The sequence below is a fragment of the Danio aesculapii genome, chromosome 4 (assembly GCF_903798145.1).
Source record: "Danio aesculapii chromosome 4, fDanAes4.1, whole genome shotgun sequence".
Lineage (NCBI taxonomy): Eukaryota > Metazoa > Chordata > Actinopteri > Cypriniformes > Danionidae > Danio > Danio aesculapii.
Window position 1 is genome coordinate 51,829,317 of NC_079438.1, and position 23,110 is coordinate 51,852,426.

General features: G+C 33.4%; 1 protein-coding gene across 1 annotated transcript; it reads left to right on the forward strand.

The window, feature by feature from the left end:
* Positions 1 to 351: 351 nt before the first annotated feature.
* Positions 352 to 16,564, forward strand: lta4h (leukotriene A4 hydrolase). Its single transcript, XM_056456036.1, has 19 exons — positions 352 to 537; positions 1,708 to 1,838; positions 3,700 to 3,820; positions 5,620 to 5,688; positions 5,849 to 5,953; positions 6,054 to 6,106; positions 7,863 to 7,935; positions 8,067 to 8,207; positions 9,084 to 9,107; positions 9,206 to 9,276; positions 10,360 to 10,471; positions 11,008 to 11,152; positions 11,676 to 11,779; positions 12,509 to 12,579; positions 12,659 to 12,713; positions 12,827 to 12,922; positions 14,141 to 14,223; positions 14,322 to 14,426; positions 16,132 to 16,564. The coding sequence occupies exons 1-19, from the start codon at positions 382 to 384 to the stop codon at positions 16,250 to 16,252; spliced, it is 1,836 nt and encodes a 611-aa protein (XP_056312011.1). The 5' UTR covers positions 352 to 381; the 3' UTR covers positions 16,253 to 16,564.
* The last annotated feature ends 6,546 nt before the right edge of the window (positions 16,565 to 23,110 follow it).

Here is a 23,110-nt window from a genome sequence, read left to right on the forward strand (position 1 = left end):
CGGGCCTGGCCTGACAACTACATAAACGAAATAATTTACCATGTGTGTTTTGTAAAAAAAAAAAAAAGTAGCCTTAAAACCTATAAGTAGCCTATAAGTCATAATATTTTACTCAGAATAGAAAACAAATTATGTTTATAAGAATAAAAAAAATCTGTAATGCACTCTTTTTATGTTCGACACAATACATGGCCACTGCTGTTCAGGTTTTAAACTTGCACAAACACCCTCAACCAGCAGAGGACGGTAACAGCTCATCGTTCTCATCGAGGAGAACGCTCAACTACAACTCCCATGATGCCGTTCAACCGGCCGGCGTCATGTGACTGCATGTAGGTTAAAATCCATTCGCAGCGCGAGCTGAGTGCTCTCTGCTCAACCATGACTCCAGTTTCAGACCCCAGCTCTTTCTCCTCGCTCTCCAAGTGCTCTACCAAGCACCTAAACCTCATTTACCATGTCGACTTTGACAGGCATGTGCTCAAAGGGAAAGTCGCCCTGACTGTGGAGGTCCTGGAGGATAAATTCACTTCTCTGGTACAGTTTTTTTCATCGGATTTTTCAAAAGCTGTCATCGTGTTTGCTTGGCTTAATCAATACATCTGAAATACACATGATGAATGAGTACGATGCAATGCACTGCATGCTTTTATGATCTATGTGTCACTTTGATGTGGTAGTATCTAATTGAGTTGAGTAATAGTCAAATTAAGATCGATAGTGTTGATTATTTTGAAATAGCCTACTGCTTGTCAATCATACAGATTCATCAGGATTGGGTTATATATTTACGCGAATATGATACAGTAATGATAATATCAGCGATGTAATATGATCACTTGCGAGTGTTTTCGTTTTGTATTGTTTATGAATCTGATACTTTAATTTAACCATCATCTTTTTTTTGCAATGGTTTGATTGTTATATTGCATCTTTATCGTCATTAATGGGGTTTATTAGTCACGTACTGTGGTTTTACTGCAGCTGAACTTTGAGTTTAGCATCTGTCAGATTACATTGATTGACTTTTTACCCGAGTTTACATTTATCTGAGAGCTTCAGTCAAATCTGTTAAAGTTGCATATCTGCTAATTTTGCATTTCAGGTTTATAATGTGATGGGTGTAATTAGTTAGAAAGTAAACAGTAACTGTAATTAAAATTACTTGTATGCTGAAAAAGAGATAATTCAAATTTTAGGTTATTTAATTAGTTACTTGTTCAGTGTTGATGCTCAATAAATAATCAGATAGTAGACAATGTGTGTTTCCTTCAAATATTTTAAAATCAAGTTATGCCCCCTTCATTCAAAAATCTGTAATACATGAGCATATTTACTGTACAGAACTTAATTAATTAATCGTAATCGAGTTAAAATGTTCAGTTAATCAAGATTTTGATTTTAGGCCAAATAGCCAAGCCCTAGTTGCAACCTGATAAACAATTAAAATAATTAAATATAATTAAAATAAGCAATTAAATTAATAACTTAAGTTAAAGTGTAACATAAAACATTTGTTGTCATGACTTTTTGTCATATATATATTTTTTTTACAGTGTGGTTATAATAGAATAGAATAGAATATATAACATAATGTAGCATATTATAATATGTGATAAGTAAAGCCTGTCAAAGTCATGTAGTTTTAGTATTATGCAAGGAGACAGCAGATAGTTTGTTATTAAAATTCCATTTCTCTTTTTCTAGACCCTGGACTCAAAGGACCTAAAGATCTCTAAGGTGTCTGCGAATGGCCAGGCGGCAAAGTTTGAGTTTGGAGCCAAGCATAAATTTAAGGGATCCGCTTTGGAGATCACCCTGCCTTTTGAACTCTCACGGTACTGATGCAGACTTACTGTTTCTTAAGAGATGTTTGTTTTTCTTCCTCAAGCATTTCAGTTATTTCTGATATGTAATTCACTGCCAACGTGAACGTGCCTTAAGACACAACATAGACCGATGAATAGTTTCAGAACAACACTAACTCCAATCCAGTGAGCTAAATCTGAATAAATCTGATGTGAGGAGTTTCTCAAATGAAAAAAAGAAGGTATATATATATATATATATATATATATATATATATATATATATATATATATATATATATATATATATATATATATATATAAATTTAAATATAAATATAAATACCTGAAGCCTCTCATTAAAAAACATATTTTGTTTGAATTAGACATTTTAAAGACTATAAAACTAAGGATTTTATATTGAGAGTACTTGGAAGGATGTTTTAGATTTTTTTAATGTCTCTGCGGGAATAATTTTAAGTTTCTTATCATTTATGGACATGAAAAATCAGGTTTTTAATGTAAAATTTAATGTCAAGAAGTATTGTTTATATCATCTCTCGTTGATTTAAGAAGTTGTTATTATTATTATGTAATAGTGATCTTGCCATGAAATAGTCATAAGTTGCTTAAATGGCCAAAAAAAACTTTAGTGCATTCAGTTTAAATGTAAAAATATCTATCTTTTAGTTACTCTTTTAAGGAATTAACTAAATGTGTTAATTATTATGTATTAATTAATTACATTTTTTTTGCAAGGAGCCATTTTCTAATTTGTCTTGTTTATATCCACATATTTTAATGCATATTTGGGGATATCACAAGAAAAAAAAACACAGGATGGAAAAATTTAAAATGTGCATAAAATCTAAATGTGTGATCTTAATTGAGGCAAATGAATGTTTATGTCACAAGAAGACAGGCAAATAAATGATGAAAATGTGCAGTTTCCTGGAAATATCATCATTTGTGTAATCTTGTAATACAAACCACATCATTGAACATTTTTCTAATCATTTAATTATTCATGATTAAATTCTCTAATGTGAGAAGAGGAGAGAGAAAAAACAGCCAAAGTTTGATCAAAATGATTTTGGTTTGACTCTCAGAAGCGACTTTACACTATTGTGCTCTTTAACACCTCTTACAAAACTGAAATGTATGCAACTTCATTCATTCATTCATTTTCTTTTTGGCTCAGTCCCTTTATTAATCTGGGGTTGCCACAGCAGAATGAACCGCCAACATATCCAGCATATGTTTTACACAACAGATGCCCTTCCAGCTGCAACCCATCGCTGGGAAACATCCATACACACTCATTCACACACATACACTATGGACACTTTAGCTTACCCAATTTACCTGTAATTGTGTCTTTGGACGTGTGGGGCAGACCGGAACACCCAGAGAAAACCCATACAAACATGAGGAGAACATGCAAACTCCACACAGAAATGCCAACTGACCCAGCCGAGGCTCGAACCAGCGACGTTCTTGCTGTGAGGCGACAGCACTACCTACTGCTCCACCGCGTTGCCCATTGAAGCAACTTTCTAAATCACTTTCTAAATCAATTTTTACAGATTATTTGCACCAGTTTCTTAGGAGAAAATTAATATTTGGGATGAAAACGGCTTTATTTGCAAATTATAGACATCATATTCCACTTTTTTAATGTAAGATTGAATGAAAATCATATATATATATATATATATATATATATATATATATATATATATATATATATATAATCTGAAATATCATATTATTATATTACAATAAATGATGAGAGAATGATAATTTTTGGGTGAACTATCCCTTTAATTTTGAGTGCTAAATTTTCCATTTGTTTTAAGTTCTATTGACTTTATCTGTGTGTGTGTTTTAGCGGTCAGCATGTGATTGTGGAGATCGAATATGAGACGTCTCCTACTGCCACTGCTCTGCAATGGTTGACACCGAAACAGACTGCTGGGAAAAAACATCCATACCTTTTCAGCCAATGCCAGGTATTTTCTCACCATCATCTTTCCACAACTGATCTGCATGCACATGCAGAGACGTGCGGCACGGCTGCAATTTCCCTAAAAATATCATCTTTTCTGCAGTCTTGCAATACAAACCACAGTGTTGCACAGTTGTTCTGCTTCACCAGTTTCTCACGAACTGTCTGTAAAAAGCTGTCTATCAAGAGCTGCTGTATTTCACAACCCATCTGACTTTGTTATTATTAGAATAGCAGTGAAAGTAAACCATCTGAGACTTCTCACTATTAAGTGTTATATTAAGTTTTTAGTTGTTTTTTTTTTACTTCCTGATTTTTAGACATGTTTTCAATTTATGAGCAAACAATAAGTGTGGCTTAAAATGGATTAATTCATTCCAATCAACAAATGAAGAAATTAAAAGATCTCTAATCTCACGGCAATAAATGTTGCATGCTTTGCATAATGTTTATCTCAATGTATTAGTCTTGATTTCTGGCTTTGTTATTGGTAGAATAGCAGTGAAAAAAAACCATAGTGAGAGACTTCTCAGTATTAAGTGTTAGATTACATTTTTAACTGTTTATTAACTTCCTGATTTTTAGAGATGTTTTCAATTTCTGAATAAAAATGTGGCCCTAAAAATATATCAATTTTATATTAATAATAAATATATAATTTTATTTAAATATTTCCCAGATGATGTTTAACAGAGCAAGGAAATTTTCACAGTATGTCTGATAATATGTTTTCTTCAGGAGAAAGTCTTATTTGTTTTATTTCGGCTAGAATAAAAGCAGTTTTAATGGTTGAAATTTGTGTCAGTAAGTGCACCCATCCATATCAATCATCCAAAATTAGTATCAAAAGTTTGTTATATATGGGCTAAATCTATAGTACTAATGCTTGTTTGTTTTTATAAATTAATGTAATATTGCAACTTTAATACCTAAAGCCCTGCTCACACTTTGAGATTTCAGCCACGATTTTGTCATCTGAGACAAATTTGGGAAATCTTAAAAGATTCCTTAAAACCTAGGCTTAAATCGCACGGTGTGAGCCGGCCTTAAGGGTGCTCTATCCATTACTATGTGCAAAATGATCCAGACCCAAAACCTCTTTACGGTTATGACTTTAATTTTTAAGAAGTCTGGAGGTGAAATGTTTGTTGTGAGAGGCTTATTTTTTCCTTTACTAAAAAGTTTGTATGTATGTTTGTTTGTTTTATTATTATTATTATTATTATTTATATGTTTATTTGGTTTTACTGCATCTAAACAGCAAACAAAAATGACATTCATTTTTATAAAACCCAAAAACCCCATGCATGACTTCATTAGTATACATTATATACATTAGATATACATTAGTCCTCCTTTGAAATTTTAATTCTTTCATATATTTCCCCAATTTCTGTTTAACAGAAAGAAGTTTTCAACACATTTGTAAACATAATAGTTTTAATAACTAATTTCTAATAACTGATTTCTTTTATCTTTGCCATGATGACATAATGCCATAAGATATTTTTCAAGATACTAGATATCGCTTAAGGGGGCTAATAATATTGACCATAAAATGGTTTAAAAAATTAAGAACTGCTTTTATTCTAGCGAAATAAAACAAATAAGACTTTCTCAAGAAGAAAAAAATGTTTTGGAAATACTGTGAAAATGTCCTTGCTTCATGAAATATTGGAAAATGAATGCATATTTCACAGGAGGGCTTATAATTTTGCTCTCAAACATTAAACCATTGCATATTTGTTTTCATTTTTCTCTTAATGTTTTCCATGTAACTCTGAGCTTCTCTATTTGAAACAGGCCACACACTGCAGGACCATGGTACCTTGCCAGGACACTCCATCAGTGAAGCACACTTACTATGCCCAGGTAACATGCATGAATAGCTCAAAGTACTAGCTATACTCTCAGCGAAGAAGCAAAGAAGTGCTTACCAAGATAAATAATCTAAAGTGAAAGCAAAGGCATACTAATAAAAACTACACAGTTGTTCTGCCGGTAACACTGGTGTATTTTTACCTTGTGTCAGGTTTCTGTCCCGAGAGAGCTGGTGGCATTGATGAGTGCATTGCGGGATGGGCAGGAGCCAGATCCAAGTGACAGCAGCAGAGTCATCTATCGCTTCAGACAGCCGGTCAGTGTTTCGTCTTCATTCTGTTGGTTTCCAACGAATCTGTATGTCAAAAATCCATATCTGAAAGACAGAAAGACATGTGTTATTTTCTTTCTTGCAGGTCCCCATGCCGTCTTACCTTATTGCTATTGTAGTTGGTGCATTGGAAAGCAGGTGATCCTTCTGTTGTGCTTTCTTTATTTGTCACAATGAGTGTTATTTCAGTATTATTGAATTTGTAGATTTTTTTTTTTTTGTAAATATTTTTATTGGTCAAATACAAGATTCTAGTTTGTTGTCCAGATTGATTTAAATTGAAAAAAAGTAATTTTATGTACATTTATAAAAACATTTCAAAAGTATTTTATTGGAAAAGAAAAGTGAAGATATCTCTTTATTCAGAATCAGTTTTATTGCCAAGTGTGCTTCACACACACAAGGAATTTGTTTTGGCTACAGAAGCTTCCAGTGTACATAAAGTGACAAGTGACAACACAAAATAAATATGAAAAAAAAAAGATAAACATTAAACATGCGGTTAGTCAAGAAACCTGGATGTTGAGTTGTATGTACAGATTGTTATAAATATACAGGTTATAAGGTGCTGTGTACATGTGCGAATGAGAAAGTATTGCATTTATTGCACAGTAGGGGAATATTCAACTGTTCATAAGGTAGACAGCCTGAGGAAAGAAACTTTTCCTGTGTCTGGCTGTTTTTGTGCTTGGTGCTCTGAAGCGCCGACCAGACGGTAACAGTTCGAACAGGTAGTGTGCTGGGTGTGAGGCATCCAGAGTGATTTTGCGAGCCCTTTTTACTCACTCTGGAAGAGTACAGTTCTTGAAGTGTAGGAAGGGTTGTGCCAGTGATTCGTTCAGCAGTCCGGACTATTCGCTGTAGTCTACGGAGGTCGGTTTTGTCAGCTGGGCCGAACCAGACGGTGATTGAAGTGCAGAGGATGGATTGGATGGACTGCAGAGGATAGATTGGTTGCAAGTAACACAATAGTTATGTAAAAATTTAACAGCATAGTAATTTAGTACTTTTAAAATGTATATAAAAACAAGTGAATGCACTACATTTTATAATAATTCAAATTATTGAAAGCATTTGGTTGAAAAAAAAGATGTTAGTTCATTAATTAAGGAAAATGGCACAGTAAAAATAAAGTTCAAATGAAAAGAGTTAAATTAAGTTAAAAAAAAGAAAGAAAATTGATTTAAATAAAAGAAAACAAGTGCATATACAAAATGTTATTATTTATATTACTGAAAACATTTGGTTGAAAAAAAACAAGTAAAGATGTTAAGGATAATGGCACAGTATAAATAAAAAGTGTAATTAAGTTTTAAAAAAAGATGAATAAAATGTATTAATTTATTTTCATTTAAATTAATAAAAACATTTGGTTAAACAAATGAGTAAAGATGTTAGTTGATCAGTTAAGGATAATGGCAAAGTATGAAGTGAAACAAAAAGTTCAAATGAGAAAAGTTAAATTAAGTTAAAAATGAATTAAAATACAATTTATTAAAAATTTTTGTTCAGGAAAAAATATATAATTACAAACATTAAAATTAAACCACACAAAAAACATACAGCAAAAGAAATGTAAATTAAATGTAAATTTAAACTTTTACTGTTCTCATGATTGGAAACGTTTTTTTTTCTTTTATGTTTTGCAATGTGGTGTGCATGCAAATGTTTTTATCATCATTATTATTAATTGTGTTGATGTTCTTTATAATAATCAAATGATGTGAGAAATATTTGTAAAAGAAAAAAAAAGAAACCCATCACATTTACATCAGCCAGCAGTGTGCAAAAACCACCAGTATCTCAGCCTGCCAAAAACACATCTATAACAGATATAAAGAGAACCAAGATTTCTATGCACGCATAATTAATAATCACTGTTTTTGAAAATCAGGGAAATCGGCCCAAGGTCTCGAGTTTGGTCTGAGAAGGAATATGTGGATGAAGCTGCATATGAGTTTGCAGAGGTGAGATGTTTTAAGTTACATTTTTTTTCAAAGATGCATGGAGAGATTGTGATCAACACATTATCTTTTTATACATCTAACTAGCTTGCATTTTGTATGAAAGATAACTCTCTAGACTTTCTCTTGATCAGACTGAGACCATGTTAAAGACGGCTGAGAGTCTGGCAGGGCCATATGTTTGGGGCCAGTATGATGTCCTGGTTCTCCCTCCATCTTTCCCGTATGGTGGCATGGAGAACCCCTGCCTCACATTTGTCACTCCAACTGTGTTGGTTCGTATATAATTTCGCCCTCATCATATATTATGTGCATTTGTACTTCTGAAGACTTCTTCCTTTTGTAGATGCATTTACATTTCACACATTCAAAGAGTGGAAAGTAACAGCTTTTAACCAATGCTGCATGGGAGTTTTTAAGTGTTAAAACCATTTACACGCTATTGTTTGAAAGTTGGATGCCAGTGTTTTTTTTTTTTTAATTAATTAATTAATTTTTTTAAAGAAATGTATTTTACTCAGTAAAGATGCATTTAAATGAATGAGAAGTGACGGTAAATTCATGCATGTTTTTAAATAATCAGCAGAATTCAGAGAAGGTTAAATAGCCCAAAAATATTAGCAAGTCTGCTTTCATAATTAATATTTCTTGATCATCAAGCCAGCTAAATAGAGCTATTTCTGAAGGATCATGTTTCAATGCAGAGTAGTGATGCTGAAAATGTAGCTTTGCATATACATTTTTATTAATACTGTTATTTATTAATTGTAAATATTTAAATAAGTATGAATATATATAATTTATTTAGTCTTTCATTAGCATTGTTAAAATGGGCACTCTCTGTTGGTTTGCTTCAATGTGTTTTGTGATTATTTGTGTACTTTTTATTAATCTATTAACTAATAAAAATTAATTTTGAAATATTATTTATAATATTTATTCTAAAATTATGACGACATATCCAAACATTACTGTTTTTCTAATATTTCAATATAGTGCAGTCTATATTTCACGTTTTAACTGTGTATCATGTAATGCATATTTATTTATTGAATTCAGATTTTGTGTGTAGTTACTGTAGTTTTTTTTTTTTTAGATATGTAATTAGCATATAAAATAAAAAAATATGATTATTTTGTGTCTTTTTACAGGCTGGAGACAGATCTCTTGCTGGTGTAAGTCACCTGTTGTTGTTTTAAGTTAATGCATATTTGTTTTAGACCGTATATCTGCTGTGTATGCTCAATATTTTGTTCTTTTTGTTTTATTGCAGGTCATTGCACATGAGATTTCCCACAGCTGGACAGGAAACCTGGTGACCAACAGGACTTGGGAGCATTTCTGGTCAGTCCAAGTCTTTAAGCTTTCATTTGATATGCAGATCAAAATATGCAAATGAGGCACCTGTTGGTTATAATGATTAGACATTGTTAAGGGGTGTGCAATACTGACCAAATTTAATTTGTTTGTTTATTGATTGACTGTTTAATTGATTTATTTGTGGTCTTTCAACTCTAACAGAAATATTGTGCCTAAATGTAACTTGCTCAATAATAATGCTGTGTTCACTCTAGACTTTGAGCATGCGAAGCTCTGTGAAAAGGGGTGGGATTAAACAAGATGATTGGACATTAAAAATACCAAGCGATTGGTCCATGTTTAAAATTTCTGTACTAAAGGTCACATTTTGATCTTCTATTGCTCTCATGCAATCACGGGATGCGATTTTTAGAGGTCAGAATTCACCAAGCTTGAACTTTACAACGCAGTGAACTGCAAAATTTGTTGCACAAGCTTGCGTTTCCGGTGTCGTATTCGCATGCATATGAATGAAAGTCTATGGGGCGAAAAGTGCAGTGTGACCAAGGCTTGACTAACGTTTTTTTTTATAAAATCATTAATACATTTGTGATAATATAACATGCTGACATATTTTGATTAAATTACTTAAATGTATTTATATAGTGTATAGGTACATATAATTTAGTTTCATCATACATTATATGCATTATATTTTGTACGTTTGAAGACTTCTGCATTCTACTACATGCTTTTACACCTTCAGAGAGTGAAAGTTTTCTTTTTTCTGACGTGTTTTGATCCTAAAAGAAATATTGTGTGTAAAATATAACTCACTCAATACTAACTTCCTGTTTGCTCAACATTTTTTTCTAAAATCAACATTGCATTGCTGATAATACAATATGCTCATATTCTTAAAAAAAAATTACATTTTATTTGAAATGACTTGTATGTCATCTGATCTGAACAATAATTTTACATTTATTTAGCATTCATGTTGTACCTGCATTCTAATAGGCTTCATCAGTATCACACACCCCTATATTTTTAATCCAGAAATGTTCTGCTTTCGCTGATATATGAGGCTTTACATTTGTACAGAATAAACTCTCTTTTTCTCTGCAGGCTGAATGAGGGTCACACGGTGTATATTGAGAGAATGATCGCCAGGTGTATGGAGGGTGAGCAGCTCAGGCAGTTTAAAGGCATTGGAGGATGGAAAGAACTTCAAGAGTCTGTAAGTGACAAATTCTCTGAATATGCCTATGCAGATATCCCACATGAACTTCATTTTGATCTGCTGACTCAAACTCACATGATGGAGAAAATAGGTAGCTTGAGAAGTTATGTACTCTGGATTATGCAACCATAAAGGCCTTTGCACCCTGAAGTCTGACATTTTAGTATGTTTTTTTTTTTTGTTCGTATTCAGATGCAAAACATTTGTTGAAGTTTGATGCATATTAATTGCCTTTTGCTTGTATGGCAACCCTGAATTGTCAAAACGCCTCTCAAAATGCCCTTTTGGATGCAAAAATAAATAAATAATTGAACCCACTTCGATTTATTTTGTTTTATGATGGATTCTAATTTCGGAGGCAGTGTGTCAATACAGTTAACACAACGTCAGAGTATTTTTATTTACTTTTAAATGCATGAAAATTATGGAGGATTATGGATACAGTGTGCAATAACCTTTATGCATACGATAAAAATAAACATTTGTTGACGTCTGATTATACCAATTGAAGTCATTGTTGTATTGTTTTGTAGGTGAACCAGTTTGGAGCGAATAATGTCCTCACAAACCTGGTCCCAAATCTGCATGAGGTGGACACAGATGAAGCCTTTTCCTCAGTGCCCTATGAGAAGGGATTTGCACTGCTTTATCATCTGGAGGAACTGATGGGAGGCCCGGGTATAAACACTAAACTTTTTAATACTGTTTTAAATGAGTGTAAACACTGCAGGTTTTAAAACTTTTCTGTTGCGCACGAAATGTTCGAAATGACCGTAATTCAGCTGCACAAATAAAAGACTTCATATTTAATTTAAGTATTAATTAATTTGAATTATTTATTATATAAATTTAATTATTTTAAAATATACAATGCACATTTTATATCAAAGATCTGAATTGAAGAAAATTTAGTTATAGTTGTTTTATTATAGATCAGAAAATTTTAGCCATATTTAAAATCATAAAATTAATAATCATATACACACTGGCTTTCATTATTTGTTTTCATGTTTACATTTTATTTAAGCATACATTTATTCGGACAACTGACAGGTTATAAGTCTGATGAATGTATAGGCTAATATAGTGCGAATATTTAGAGAAATTCTTTTGTCTTGAGGTAAATGCAATGCCACAAGAGGCTTCATTAAAATGTTCACTTAAAACTGTTGGATACAGATCTCTCTGTCTTTAATTCTAGAGGTTTTCATGGGATTCGTGAAGTCCTACATTCAGCTGTTTGCCTATGGCAGTGTAACCACAGAGGAATGGAAGAACTATCTGTTCACTTACTTTAAAGACAAGGTGAGAACTAATACATTAAAAATATAATTCATGTGTAATCATTTGTGTCTAAGATGCTTGGTAATGCTTACTTAAGTAGGAATACACATACACACACTGTACAAATATATATATATATATATATAAGAATTAACAGACTCTGTATTTCATGACTGTTTGTTTGTTTTCTGTTTATTTATGGTTATCAATTGTGTTATAGACTCTGCAGTTTAACAAAGTGACTTATATATTGTTCATTTTAAACTTCAAAAACGTATTTTGCTTGAGTTGAAACGACACAATTCTTGAGATTTTTTTGGGGGACAACTTAATTGTTTTATGTTCATACCACATGGATTTGTTAACTTAATTGATTTGAGTTGGGACATTTTGCACAGTGTAGCAATCTATTGTATAAGAAAGAATATATAGAGAATTAGGTGCATAAAACAACAGGAAAAGTCGTGGTAGTTTATTGCAAGGTTATTGTATGGTAATTTGCAGCACCAACACAGACAATATATCACTTTAATCTATTAAAAAATATCAATAAAAGTCACTTTTTTTTACTTTTCAACATCTAAAGTTGTCAGAGAAAAGATCAAAATCTCATAATGCATAAAAATAATCTCAAAATACAGAAGCTGTTAAAATACTGTTAATTTATTTTATAAATAGTGCATTATATATTTATTGCTGAATATTATAAAAAAATATGGACTTTATTAACTTTGGTTTGCTTTTTATCAGGTGGACATCTTGAATAAAGTGGACTGGAATGCATGGATGCACACTCCAGGAATGGCCCCCGTCAGACCACAGTGAGCGCTGGAGCACTTGTTTTTAGATTGCATGTGTGTTTTGAATAATTTCATTTAAACTCTGTCTCTTTGTCTGCAGGTATGACACCACTATGGCGGACGCCTGCACTTCTCTGTGTCAGAAATGGGTGAAGGTGAGACTTTCTCCTGCATGTTAAATCACACTAAATGTTTTTTACAGATTCCACTCGACTAAAATCTACCCCCCCCCCCCCCTTCTCTCTCTCTCTTCCTCTGTACATTTTAGGCAAAGGAAGCTGACCTTGCAAGTTTCACAGAGGCAGATGTGAAGCAACTGAACTCTCCTCAGCTTATTGAGTTTATGGCTTTGCTGCTTCAAGAGGTACTGAATGAGTTTCTGCATAGCACTCGATTGTGCACGAGCTCAAGAACTGTTCTCATTTTTAATGTACAGTTAATTTATGCGCTTTTATTTTGTTTGTTTAGAAAATTATTTTGACAATAATTTGCAACATATATAATTTTAGGTTTTAATTTATATGTACACCTATTTACTTCCATATATATAATTGCATTTGAATTATTTTTAAATGGAATTTTGCTAATTAGTATTTAATTAATAATATTTGTTTAATTTATTGTATTGCTTTTATTTTCATATTTAATTTAGAATACAAACATTAATTTACATACTGCAAAGCACAAACAAGAACTTTAGGGGTTTAAAACAAAGCATTTAAATTAATATGCATTCTAACATTTAATTTATAATAAAAATATTAATTCACATACTGCATAGCCCAAACAAGAACTTTTCACATTTTTAGTGTTTACAATAAATTATTTATATTTAATTTTTATTCTAATATTCAATTTGTAATGTAAATTTTTTATTTACTGACTAACTCAAATTTTTTAAATGTACATTTGTATTATTTGTTTTATTATTGTATTATTAAATGCTTAAATTTATATAATTTTTACTATTAACATATTTAATGATTTAATGCATTTATTTAAATATTTCATTTTATAATGTAAAAACTAAATGCAATTAATTTTATTGCTTTTATTTTCATATTTAATTTAGATTAAAAATATTGATCTACATTCTGCATAGCACAAACAAGAACTTTTCACATTATTGAAAATAAATGATAAATTTTATAAATATATAAATTATACATTTATATTTGATTAATATTTATTCTAATATTTAATTTATAATGTAAAAATCTAATATACTGACAACTCAAGACAAATATTTATAAATGTAAATTTGTATTATTTATATTATTATTGTATTATTAAATGCATAAATGTATATTATTAATAACATATTTAATTCATTTATTTATTTATTATCAATATTTCATTTTATAGTGTAAAAACTGAATGCTTTTTTAAAATGTAAATTATTATAACTTAGATAATGATTTAATTTATTATAAGACAATGCCCCAGAAAATTAATGCAATACTCTCTAAGTGATGCTGTACCAAATCAAACACATCTAGCTCTGCAAATCAAAGACATGTGAAAGCAGAAGTAAGTCTTTAAATGCATCTGTCTGTTTCCTCTGCATTTTGCTTTCCACCAGGATCCCCTTCCTCTGTCCCACGTGAAGAAGATGGGGGAGGTTTACAAGCTGAACAGTATTAAAAATGCAGAGGTTCGATTCAGGTATAAGCAGATCTATTCCTTAAAACATGATTATTGCAGGTTCTAGCATCTGATGATGATGATGATGATGATGATTGTTACATTGTGCATTCATGCAGGTGGTTGCGCATCTGTGTAAAGGCTCAATGGGAAGAAGCTGTTCCTTTGTCACTTAAGATGGCGACTGAACAGGGCAGAATGAAATTCACTCGCCCGCTCTTTAAGTAAGTCCATTCATTTGGTCTGAGATGTAGGGAAATAGTGATGCATGCATGATAATAGTGCAATATAAAAATGTAGTAAACTATATGATTAATGATATTGTATTAGTTTTATCCATGCGGTAGCTTACTGTAGTCATCTGTTTTTTCGATTACTATACGATTAAAAATACACATCTATGTTGTATGCATATTCATATGTGCTGCATAAAATGCATTATAAAACTTTTAAGAAATTATAATGCAGACAAACTACACTCAAATACATTTGGGCAAACTTTGATGGAGGAAAACTACTTCATATTGAAGTGTTATTCACTTAATGTTACTTATTTACTAAATGTACTGTATATATATATGCTCTAAATATGTAAATGTGCTCCATTCATTTGATCTGAGAAGTTGGGAAATAGTGATGCATGCATACTAATAGTGCAATATAAAAATGCTATAAACTCTGATTCATGATATTGTATGAGTTTTATCCACGAGTTAGCAGTTTCATATACCTCATGAATACACTAAGCTAAGTAAGTCCCTTCATTGGATCTAAGAAGTAGGGAAATAGTGACAGATGCATAATAATATTGAAATTAAATTTAAAAAAATTGCTACAGGAATTTTTCACATCTTTATTATTTATATTTAATTGATCTATTTTTTAATATTTAATTTTTTAATGTAAAAATCAATTTTACTGCCTAAATAACTCAAGAAAAATCTTTTTTTTTTTTAAAATGCAAATTAGTTTTTTTATATTACTATTATTATTATGCATTTTTTCAATATTAAAAACTAGATTATTATATTTTAGATAATTATTTAATTTATTATACATTTTATTTTCATTTAATTAATTTCATATTATAAATATTTTGCATTTATTTAATTCATTTTAAATAAATACGTTCTTTATATTTAATTTTTAGCCTAATTAATTCTTTGTAATGCCTCAGAATGTTGCTTCAAATAAGCGACGCTGTACCAAATCTTGCACATTTAACAAATCATCTATTAAGTCTGCCTTTTAATAGTATTCAGATTGATAGAGGTAAAGTTGGTTTCATATTCGCTCATTCGTTCATTTAGCGGCCTCAATATTGTACACCATTCTACTTAGTCTGTATAAGCATGCAAGTACGACTTCAAATCAACATTCACACTGATCTAATTGACTGTGAACAATGTTGTACTTTGATAGTCATCGGCTGCTAATATGATTTCCCTATTTAGAATTTGCAAGGAATATTTTTTTTCCCTAGCAATTGTGCCTTTGCCTTGTGCTGTGTCAATATAGACAATCAGATACGAGTCACTTTTAAAAGATGATGTATGGTGGTCATCAAAAAAATCAGATATAGTCACAAAATCTGAATTGACCATCAAGATCTGCAGTGTAAATGCAGCCTAAATCATATGAGTTCAGAGTTGAAATGCATATTAAACCGAGCCATTACTACGAGTTATTATTACGAGTGTATTACAACACCCCTACTGAGAAATCACCACAAAATGGTGTCACTTTATAAAAAAAGAAAGAAAAGAAAACAGGATGTTTCATGTTTTTGCGTAATTTCCTTGCTGCACCAAGCAACCAAATATTTCTTTATCTCCGACAGTTCGCACTTCTGTTTTTACATGTCCAGATCTCTGCAAAGTCTTGTCTTCATCCTGAACTCCTCTATTCTCTCCATCTTTGTTGTTTTAGGGAAGTGTACAACTTCTCCAAGTACAGTGATGAAGCAGTGAAGGCTTTTAAGGAGAACCGTGGATCACTGCATCCAGTCACTGCAATGCTGGTGGCCAAGGATCTGAAAATCAATGGCTAAAACTCTGCCTTCTTTCCTTTTCTATTCTCCAGCATATCAGTCCTCGGACACATCCACAACTCTTTTTCTCTTCACTGGCCAAAGCTTGCCTTTTTATAATAGCTTGATGGAGGTTTCAGTCTCAGGTCTTGGAACAAAACCATTTCAGTATCATGTAGTTTAGTGCTAAAAAACGATCGCTTCTTGGTCTGAAAGTTCCACCTTTGTCTGTTTATATAACATGTCTGAATTACTGTTCTGTGCTAAACTCCTCAATACGAACTGTTTCTGCTCCTTTGTCCAATAAATAAAAGTTATGATACTGAATATGGATATTTGCATGTAAGAAGGTGTTTTTATTTATTTATATTTATAATTCAATAAGGGCATCACACACAAACTGGAATAAACAGTAATAAAAACACCCTAGAAATTCGACGCAGTGGCGTAGAAGGTAGTACTGTCGCCTCACAGCAAGAAGGTCGCTGGTTCAAGCCTCGGTTGGGTCAGTTGGCGTTTCTGTGTGAAGTTTGCATGTTCTCCCAGCATTCGTGTGAGTTTCCTCCGGGTGCTCCGGTTTCCTCAACAGTCCAAAGGTGAATTGGGTAAGCTAAATTGACTGTAGTGTATATGGATGTTTCCCAGAGATGGGTTGCAGCTGGAAGGGCATCCGCTGCGTAAAAACATGTGCTGGATAAGTTGGCGGTTCATTCCGCTGTGGTGATCTCGGATTAATAAATAGACTAAGCCGACAAGAAAATGAATGAATGAACCCTAGAAATTGCATCAGCAGTAAAAAGTAACAGCTGAGGTTGGATTTGAACCCAGGTATGCGATGATGGCTTGAGATCTCAGGCTTCATGCTCTGACCACTACACCATTACCAGACACACATAGAAGTATTTGTCTTTCATTTAAGGAAATTTACACTGTACACCTTTTAAAAATATATATTAATAGGAAAAAATACAACAAATTTTTTATTAAGGGTTAATATTCATTTTCAGAACATGTTTCATATAAAACCTGAGAGATTTCTCTCCAAAAATCCTTATTGGTTCTTGCAAAGGCAAGAAAGCAATATTAGGAAATGAATATTGTCTTCACACAGTTATGTATTATTTCACAGAACAGAAATGGTGATGACTCATCCTGCACTACACCAAATCTGTCCAATCAAATGCTTTCCACAGCAAGTCCCTCCCACAACACAACATGCGACAGACCAGCAGCACAACAAACACACTTTCTGGACTCTTTACTGGAAATATGAGCTCATAAATACCTTTCCTGGAGCTGTGAATCCGCCTGGATGTGGACAATGGTGCGAAGGAGCGTCAGGTGAAAGCTGTGCAGCTGAAACACAACAGACACGCGTGTATCTTCACTGCTTCAAATCCACCCTCACTGTCATTCAGCTGCAGAGGTAAGAGAGCAATGACTGAATACACTACAACAACATCGCTACAAACTTACAGCATTACTCTCAGGACTTTGCACACTAGCGCTTGTTCACGCCGAAAGAAAGTCACTTACAGGTCGCGTTACTCTTCATTTCTGCACTTTAGAGCACCTTGTGTTCACTGTCGGGCTGTAATATGTGCTGTTGACTGACATTATGAGCCTGTTACTAAGCTGTCATCTGTTGGAGCTCAAGTTTACGCCGGTCAAACAGCATGAAAGTAATCAAATGTTGTCAAGATGTCAATCTGACAGCGAAGCTCGCTGATGCCGCCTCGTGGAGCGGATGGAAACTGCGCCTTTTTATTATTTCAGTTTTCTCATAAGGATATACGGGGCGCTTCTCAGCTAAATGTTTTATTAATAATATTATATAATATGGAAGTATGCACATTTTACAAAACGTGGTTTAGTTGCTCTAAACAAATACCCATTTTAACTCTCTCCAAATCAAAAAATACTATGTAATAGGCCTACTAAAAATACTAGTAGGCTATTGTAAGTACTTTACAGTTGTTCTCAGCGGCTTTGGTGCATTTCTCACAACACTATTTACATTTGCACAACAGTTAATGCATTTCTCAAAGCAATTAGTCATTTGTGCACATCATAGTAGCAGTTTCTCATTCCTTCCAACAAATTGCAAATGCTTATGGACATGCATCAACTGCGTTCATACAACTCTCTGCTGTTTTATAACATTATCATTTGCCTATGTCACGTCAGTCAAAATTAACTAAGCTTGTGAATGCTGAATAGTCATTTCATTTAAAACTAATAGCCCTAATTTCATTACTCGAGTCATTACATACAAAACTAGTTGTCAAAATCTGTCAAGCTAATTTATAAACAATGTTTAAATCTTTTTTTTTCTCTGAAAATGTTTAAATTGAACAATTTCGTGAATGATTTACAGACCTGTGTTGTAGATTCAGTTCCAATATGTACAGTAATATTGTTTACAGTTGTGCACAGCTCTACCCAAAGGGAGTTTATGTTAGTTGTAAATAAAGGTGTATTTATTATTTTGCACAATGTTGGGAATAAATTAGAATTGTAAAGAGCAACTGCAGTAAAAATGTGAAACACATATTCAGTGTCTTGTACTCAGATACCTCACTAACTGCAGTGATGTCTATCTTTACTGTAGTTCTCAAATGGCTATGCAAATAGTATATAGTGCTGTCTTGAGCATTTTCGGGAAGTGTCACCAAAATCTGACTGTTTTGCATTGGAAAAAACTTACAGATTAAACTCTTAATGAAAATATGACGAAGCCATTTGACTATCTTGTTCATAAACAATGGTGTCAGGACTTTTCATCTTGATGACACTTTCATTGACATCAATACTTGCTTTTGAGGAATGAGCTATTCATTTAGAGCAAGTGACACGCTTTTGCAGGTTATCAACTAGGTTTTGCAGTTTGTACTAACTGTTTTGAGAAATGCATTAACTGATGTGCAAATGTAAATAGTGTTGTGAGAAATGCACCAAAGCCACTGAGAACAACTGTAATTCAGTGGTTCTCAAAGTGGGGGTCGGGACCCCCTGAAGGGTCGCAGGACAATGGTAGGGGGGTCGCTTGGTGATTTCCAAAAGTCAAATAAATTTTATTAAAAATATTAGAATTGCCATATTTTATCCATAACCCAAAGATTAAAACAGGAGTTAATAGTTACATTAAAAAAGCAATAACATGCAAAGGAAAAGCCATCAGCCTTTTAATTTATTTTCATAGTATTTGTGTGTTTACGTTAGATTAACACGGCAATAGCATCAGCTGCAGCAGATTGATTTTATAGCACCAGGTTAAACTTTCTGACACCTTTATGGCAATCAAATACATTGAAAATAAATACAGGCCACAAGTGAACATTGAGGATGATCTCTGATTTGCGGTCTCCAAAATTAAACCAAGAATAGACTTGTGCTGAAAACATTGTGCCCACCCATCTCATTAGTTGAGGTTAATAATAAATTAAATAAATGACTATAAAAATTATTTAATTGTTAGACTGTTGGACTTTTTTGTGTTGTTAATATGCTCGTGTTTATATAGGCCTATTTCTGTGTGCGCAACATTTGTATGTTTATAACCACCTGTGAGGAATTTGGAGTCACTGTTATGTTATTTTGTTACCCCTGCTTTAATTAATCTACTGTGGAAAATCCATATTTGCTGTGGTAATGACTGAAAAGATGATACAAAGATGATTCCTTGGATTTGCTATTTTATTATTACGTTAAGTGGTTGTTTATTTATTTATTTACGTTTATTTGAGCTGAATTTAACAAACAAATGAAGTTGAACGCTAATAAATTGAATGTGTTTAAATTCAGCCCAAATAAATAGTTTGCAACATTCGTTCATTTTCTTTTCGGCTCAGTCCTTTTATTCATCAGGGCTCGCTACAGCGGAATGAACCGCCAACTTATCCAGCATATGTTTTACGCAGCGGATGCCTTTCCAACACTGGGAAACACTCCCATTCACACGCATACACTACGGACAATTTAGCTTACCCAATTCACCTATAGCGCACGTCTTTGGACTTGTGGGGGGAACTGGAGCAAACCCATGCGAACACGGGCAGTACATGCAAACTCCACACAGAAATGCCTACTGAACCAGCCGAGGCTCGAACCAGTGACCTTCTTGCTGTGAGGTGATCGTGCTACCCTCTACGCCACCGTGACACCTTGTTTGCAACAATTTTGCAGAAATCTTTTTTTTTCCTTCAATGAACTACAGTAAAATAATCAACCAAATACTGTACATATTTATCTGTAAAGTAGAGGGTATATTTTACTACATGATTTAATGAAAATGATACAGCATGTATAATATAAAGGGTTCCTACTCTTTCATAAACAGCAGATTCAAGGGCTTTTTAAAGCACCAGCATACTGTATATATATATAGCGCCATGAAAGTTCTTACTGTACTTAACATTTCACTTACACTTAATATTTACATTAAAAATATCAGAGTAATGATAATCTGAATGTGTCATTTATGATGATCTGAATGGTCATGTGCATCTTTAAGTCATGTTCAAAAAATGCTTATAAAGTTGTTCAATTCAAGGCAATAGTATCTGGATGCAGCCTTCATGATGCAAGCTGAGATTGCATCACTCGGCGATGCAATTTCAGACACAATGCACTCAATGGAGTAAGTGACATCACTGTGACGGGTAGGGTTAGGGGTGGGGTTAGGTGAGCCCATTAAAAAGCATTGGATGCAGCACAGATTGCACTGCACCAGGTCTGCATCCAGACCCCTCTCATTCAAGGGGCGATGTGGATAGCACATTCGCCTCACAGCAAGAAGGTCGCTGGTTCGAGTCTCGGCTGGGTCAGTTGGCATTTCTGTGTGGAGTTTGCAAGTTTTCGCGTGGGTTTCCTCCGGGTGCTCCAGTTTCCCTCACAAGTCCAAAGACATGTTATAGGTGAATTGGGTGTGCTAAAAATTGACCGTATTGTATGTGTGTTAATGAGTGTGTGTGGATGTTTCCCAGTGATGGGTTGTAGCCGGAAGGGTATTCACTGTGTAAAACATATGCTGGATAAGTTGGCGGTTCATTCCGCTGTGGCGACCTCGCAGTAATAAAGCGACTAAGCCGAAAAGCAAATGAATGTTCAATTTGAATCTGGTAATATACATAAATGTATACAATGTGAACTATTTGTCATTGTGCTTGTATAAGATTAAGAATTTCGTTTTTCCCATCTGTTTTTGACAGCAGTATGATAATTCTTGAGATAACACCAAAAACTAATTTAATTTCAACTTTAATTTAAGCACGTTCAAAGACCTATGTTTGTTTATGAGTACTTTCTAGGCCTTGAATCTATATGTCAGAAATTCAAAGACCTCCGTAAAGCCTGGAAGCTCTAAATGTAATTGTAAAATTTTACAAGCATGCAACTGGTGTAATTCACTAAAATCTCCACACGAAGGTGAAACTTTAAGAAAAGCAGAATTGCAGTTCACAAAAATGTCCACAGGAGGTCGAATGTTTTAAATTCATTAGATTTGCAAAGGTGTAATTCAGAAACATCACCACTGGAGAGCGAAGGTATTAAATTCATTATTTTAAAACGGAAACAAATCAGTTCACAAAAATCGCCACAAGAGGGTGAATAATTTTAACTCATTATATTTGCAAAGGTGTAATTCAGAAATATCTCCACAGGAGGGCGAAAAATTTTAATTCATTCAATTAGATTTGTAGTGGTGTCATTCACCAAAATCACCACACGAGGGCGAATATTTTAAATTCATCAGATTCACAGTGGTGTAATTCAGAAATATCTCCACAGGAGGGAGCAATAATTCATACATATGTAATATTTGTCTATTATTAAATCAGATGTGCATTGTGTGTAATAATGTGTTTCTTTGTGTCAACTCTACAGGATCAGTGAAGTGTTGTGGACTGTAAGCATGTTGAACAGAAGCAGAGACGGGAACTGGTATCCCCCTTCTTCAGGCGCGCCTCACACTCACTCACCATTCACTCATATCGCACAGATCTAGCTGGGATCAAACAGCAACCCCTGAAGCCATGGGGCAGCGCTCCTACCACAGAGCCACAGATTTCTTGACTGAATACCTGCTGGCATTGATGTCACTGCTGACCTGTTTCAATAAAACAATATAAAAGTCAGAATTGAACTCTTGTCTTTATGAGTCTCTTCCTCAGAGAACTTGTGTTTATCCACTCAATTTCACTTTATTGTTCATAATTCGTGTCTTTGTTGTATGAAAACACCGTAAAGTCAGCATTGAAGTTGACTGAGGTGGAATTTGAGCCAATGTTTCCATTATTTCATCTGTGATCAGGAACTCTTGTTGAATATAATGAGCTTAATTATATTAGTTGGTACTAGCCATAGTGAGGTTTGAACCCGGGTCTCCTTGGTTAAAGCTCAATGCTTTATGGCCTGAGCCACAGAGTCTAGACAATAAAGAAGATGTTGGAATGGGGCTTTAATACTATTGTCATCAAAACCAAGGTTTGCCATATATTTCTTTGTAATTTGGCTCACGAAAAACCTACTGCCAGATGTCGAACCACTGTGGCTCAGTGGATGAGCATTTAACTGCCATACAGAAGTTTGAAGGATCGAATACCACTTCTGCTAGAACAAGATACAAGTCAGATTTGAACTCTTGTCTTTATGAGTCTCTTCCTCAGAGAACTTGTGTTTATTCACTCATCATTGGTTTCACATCAGCGTCCATCATCAGAAGCTCTTGGTGAATATAATGAGCTCAATATGGACATTAGCCATAGTGAGGTTTGAACCCGGGTCTCCTTGATTAAAGATCAACTCTTTATGACCTGAGCCATCGAGTCTAGATGGTGCAGCAGGTGTCTGAATTGGGCTTTATCACTATTTTCATCA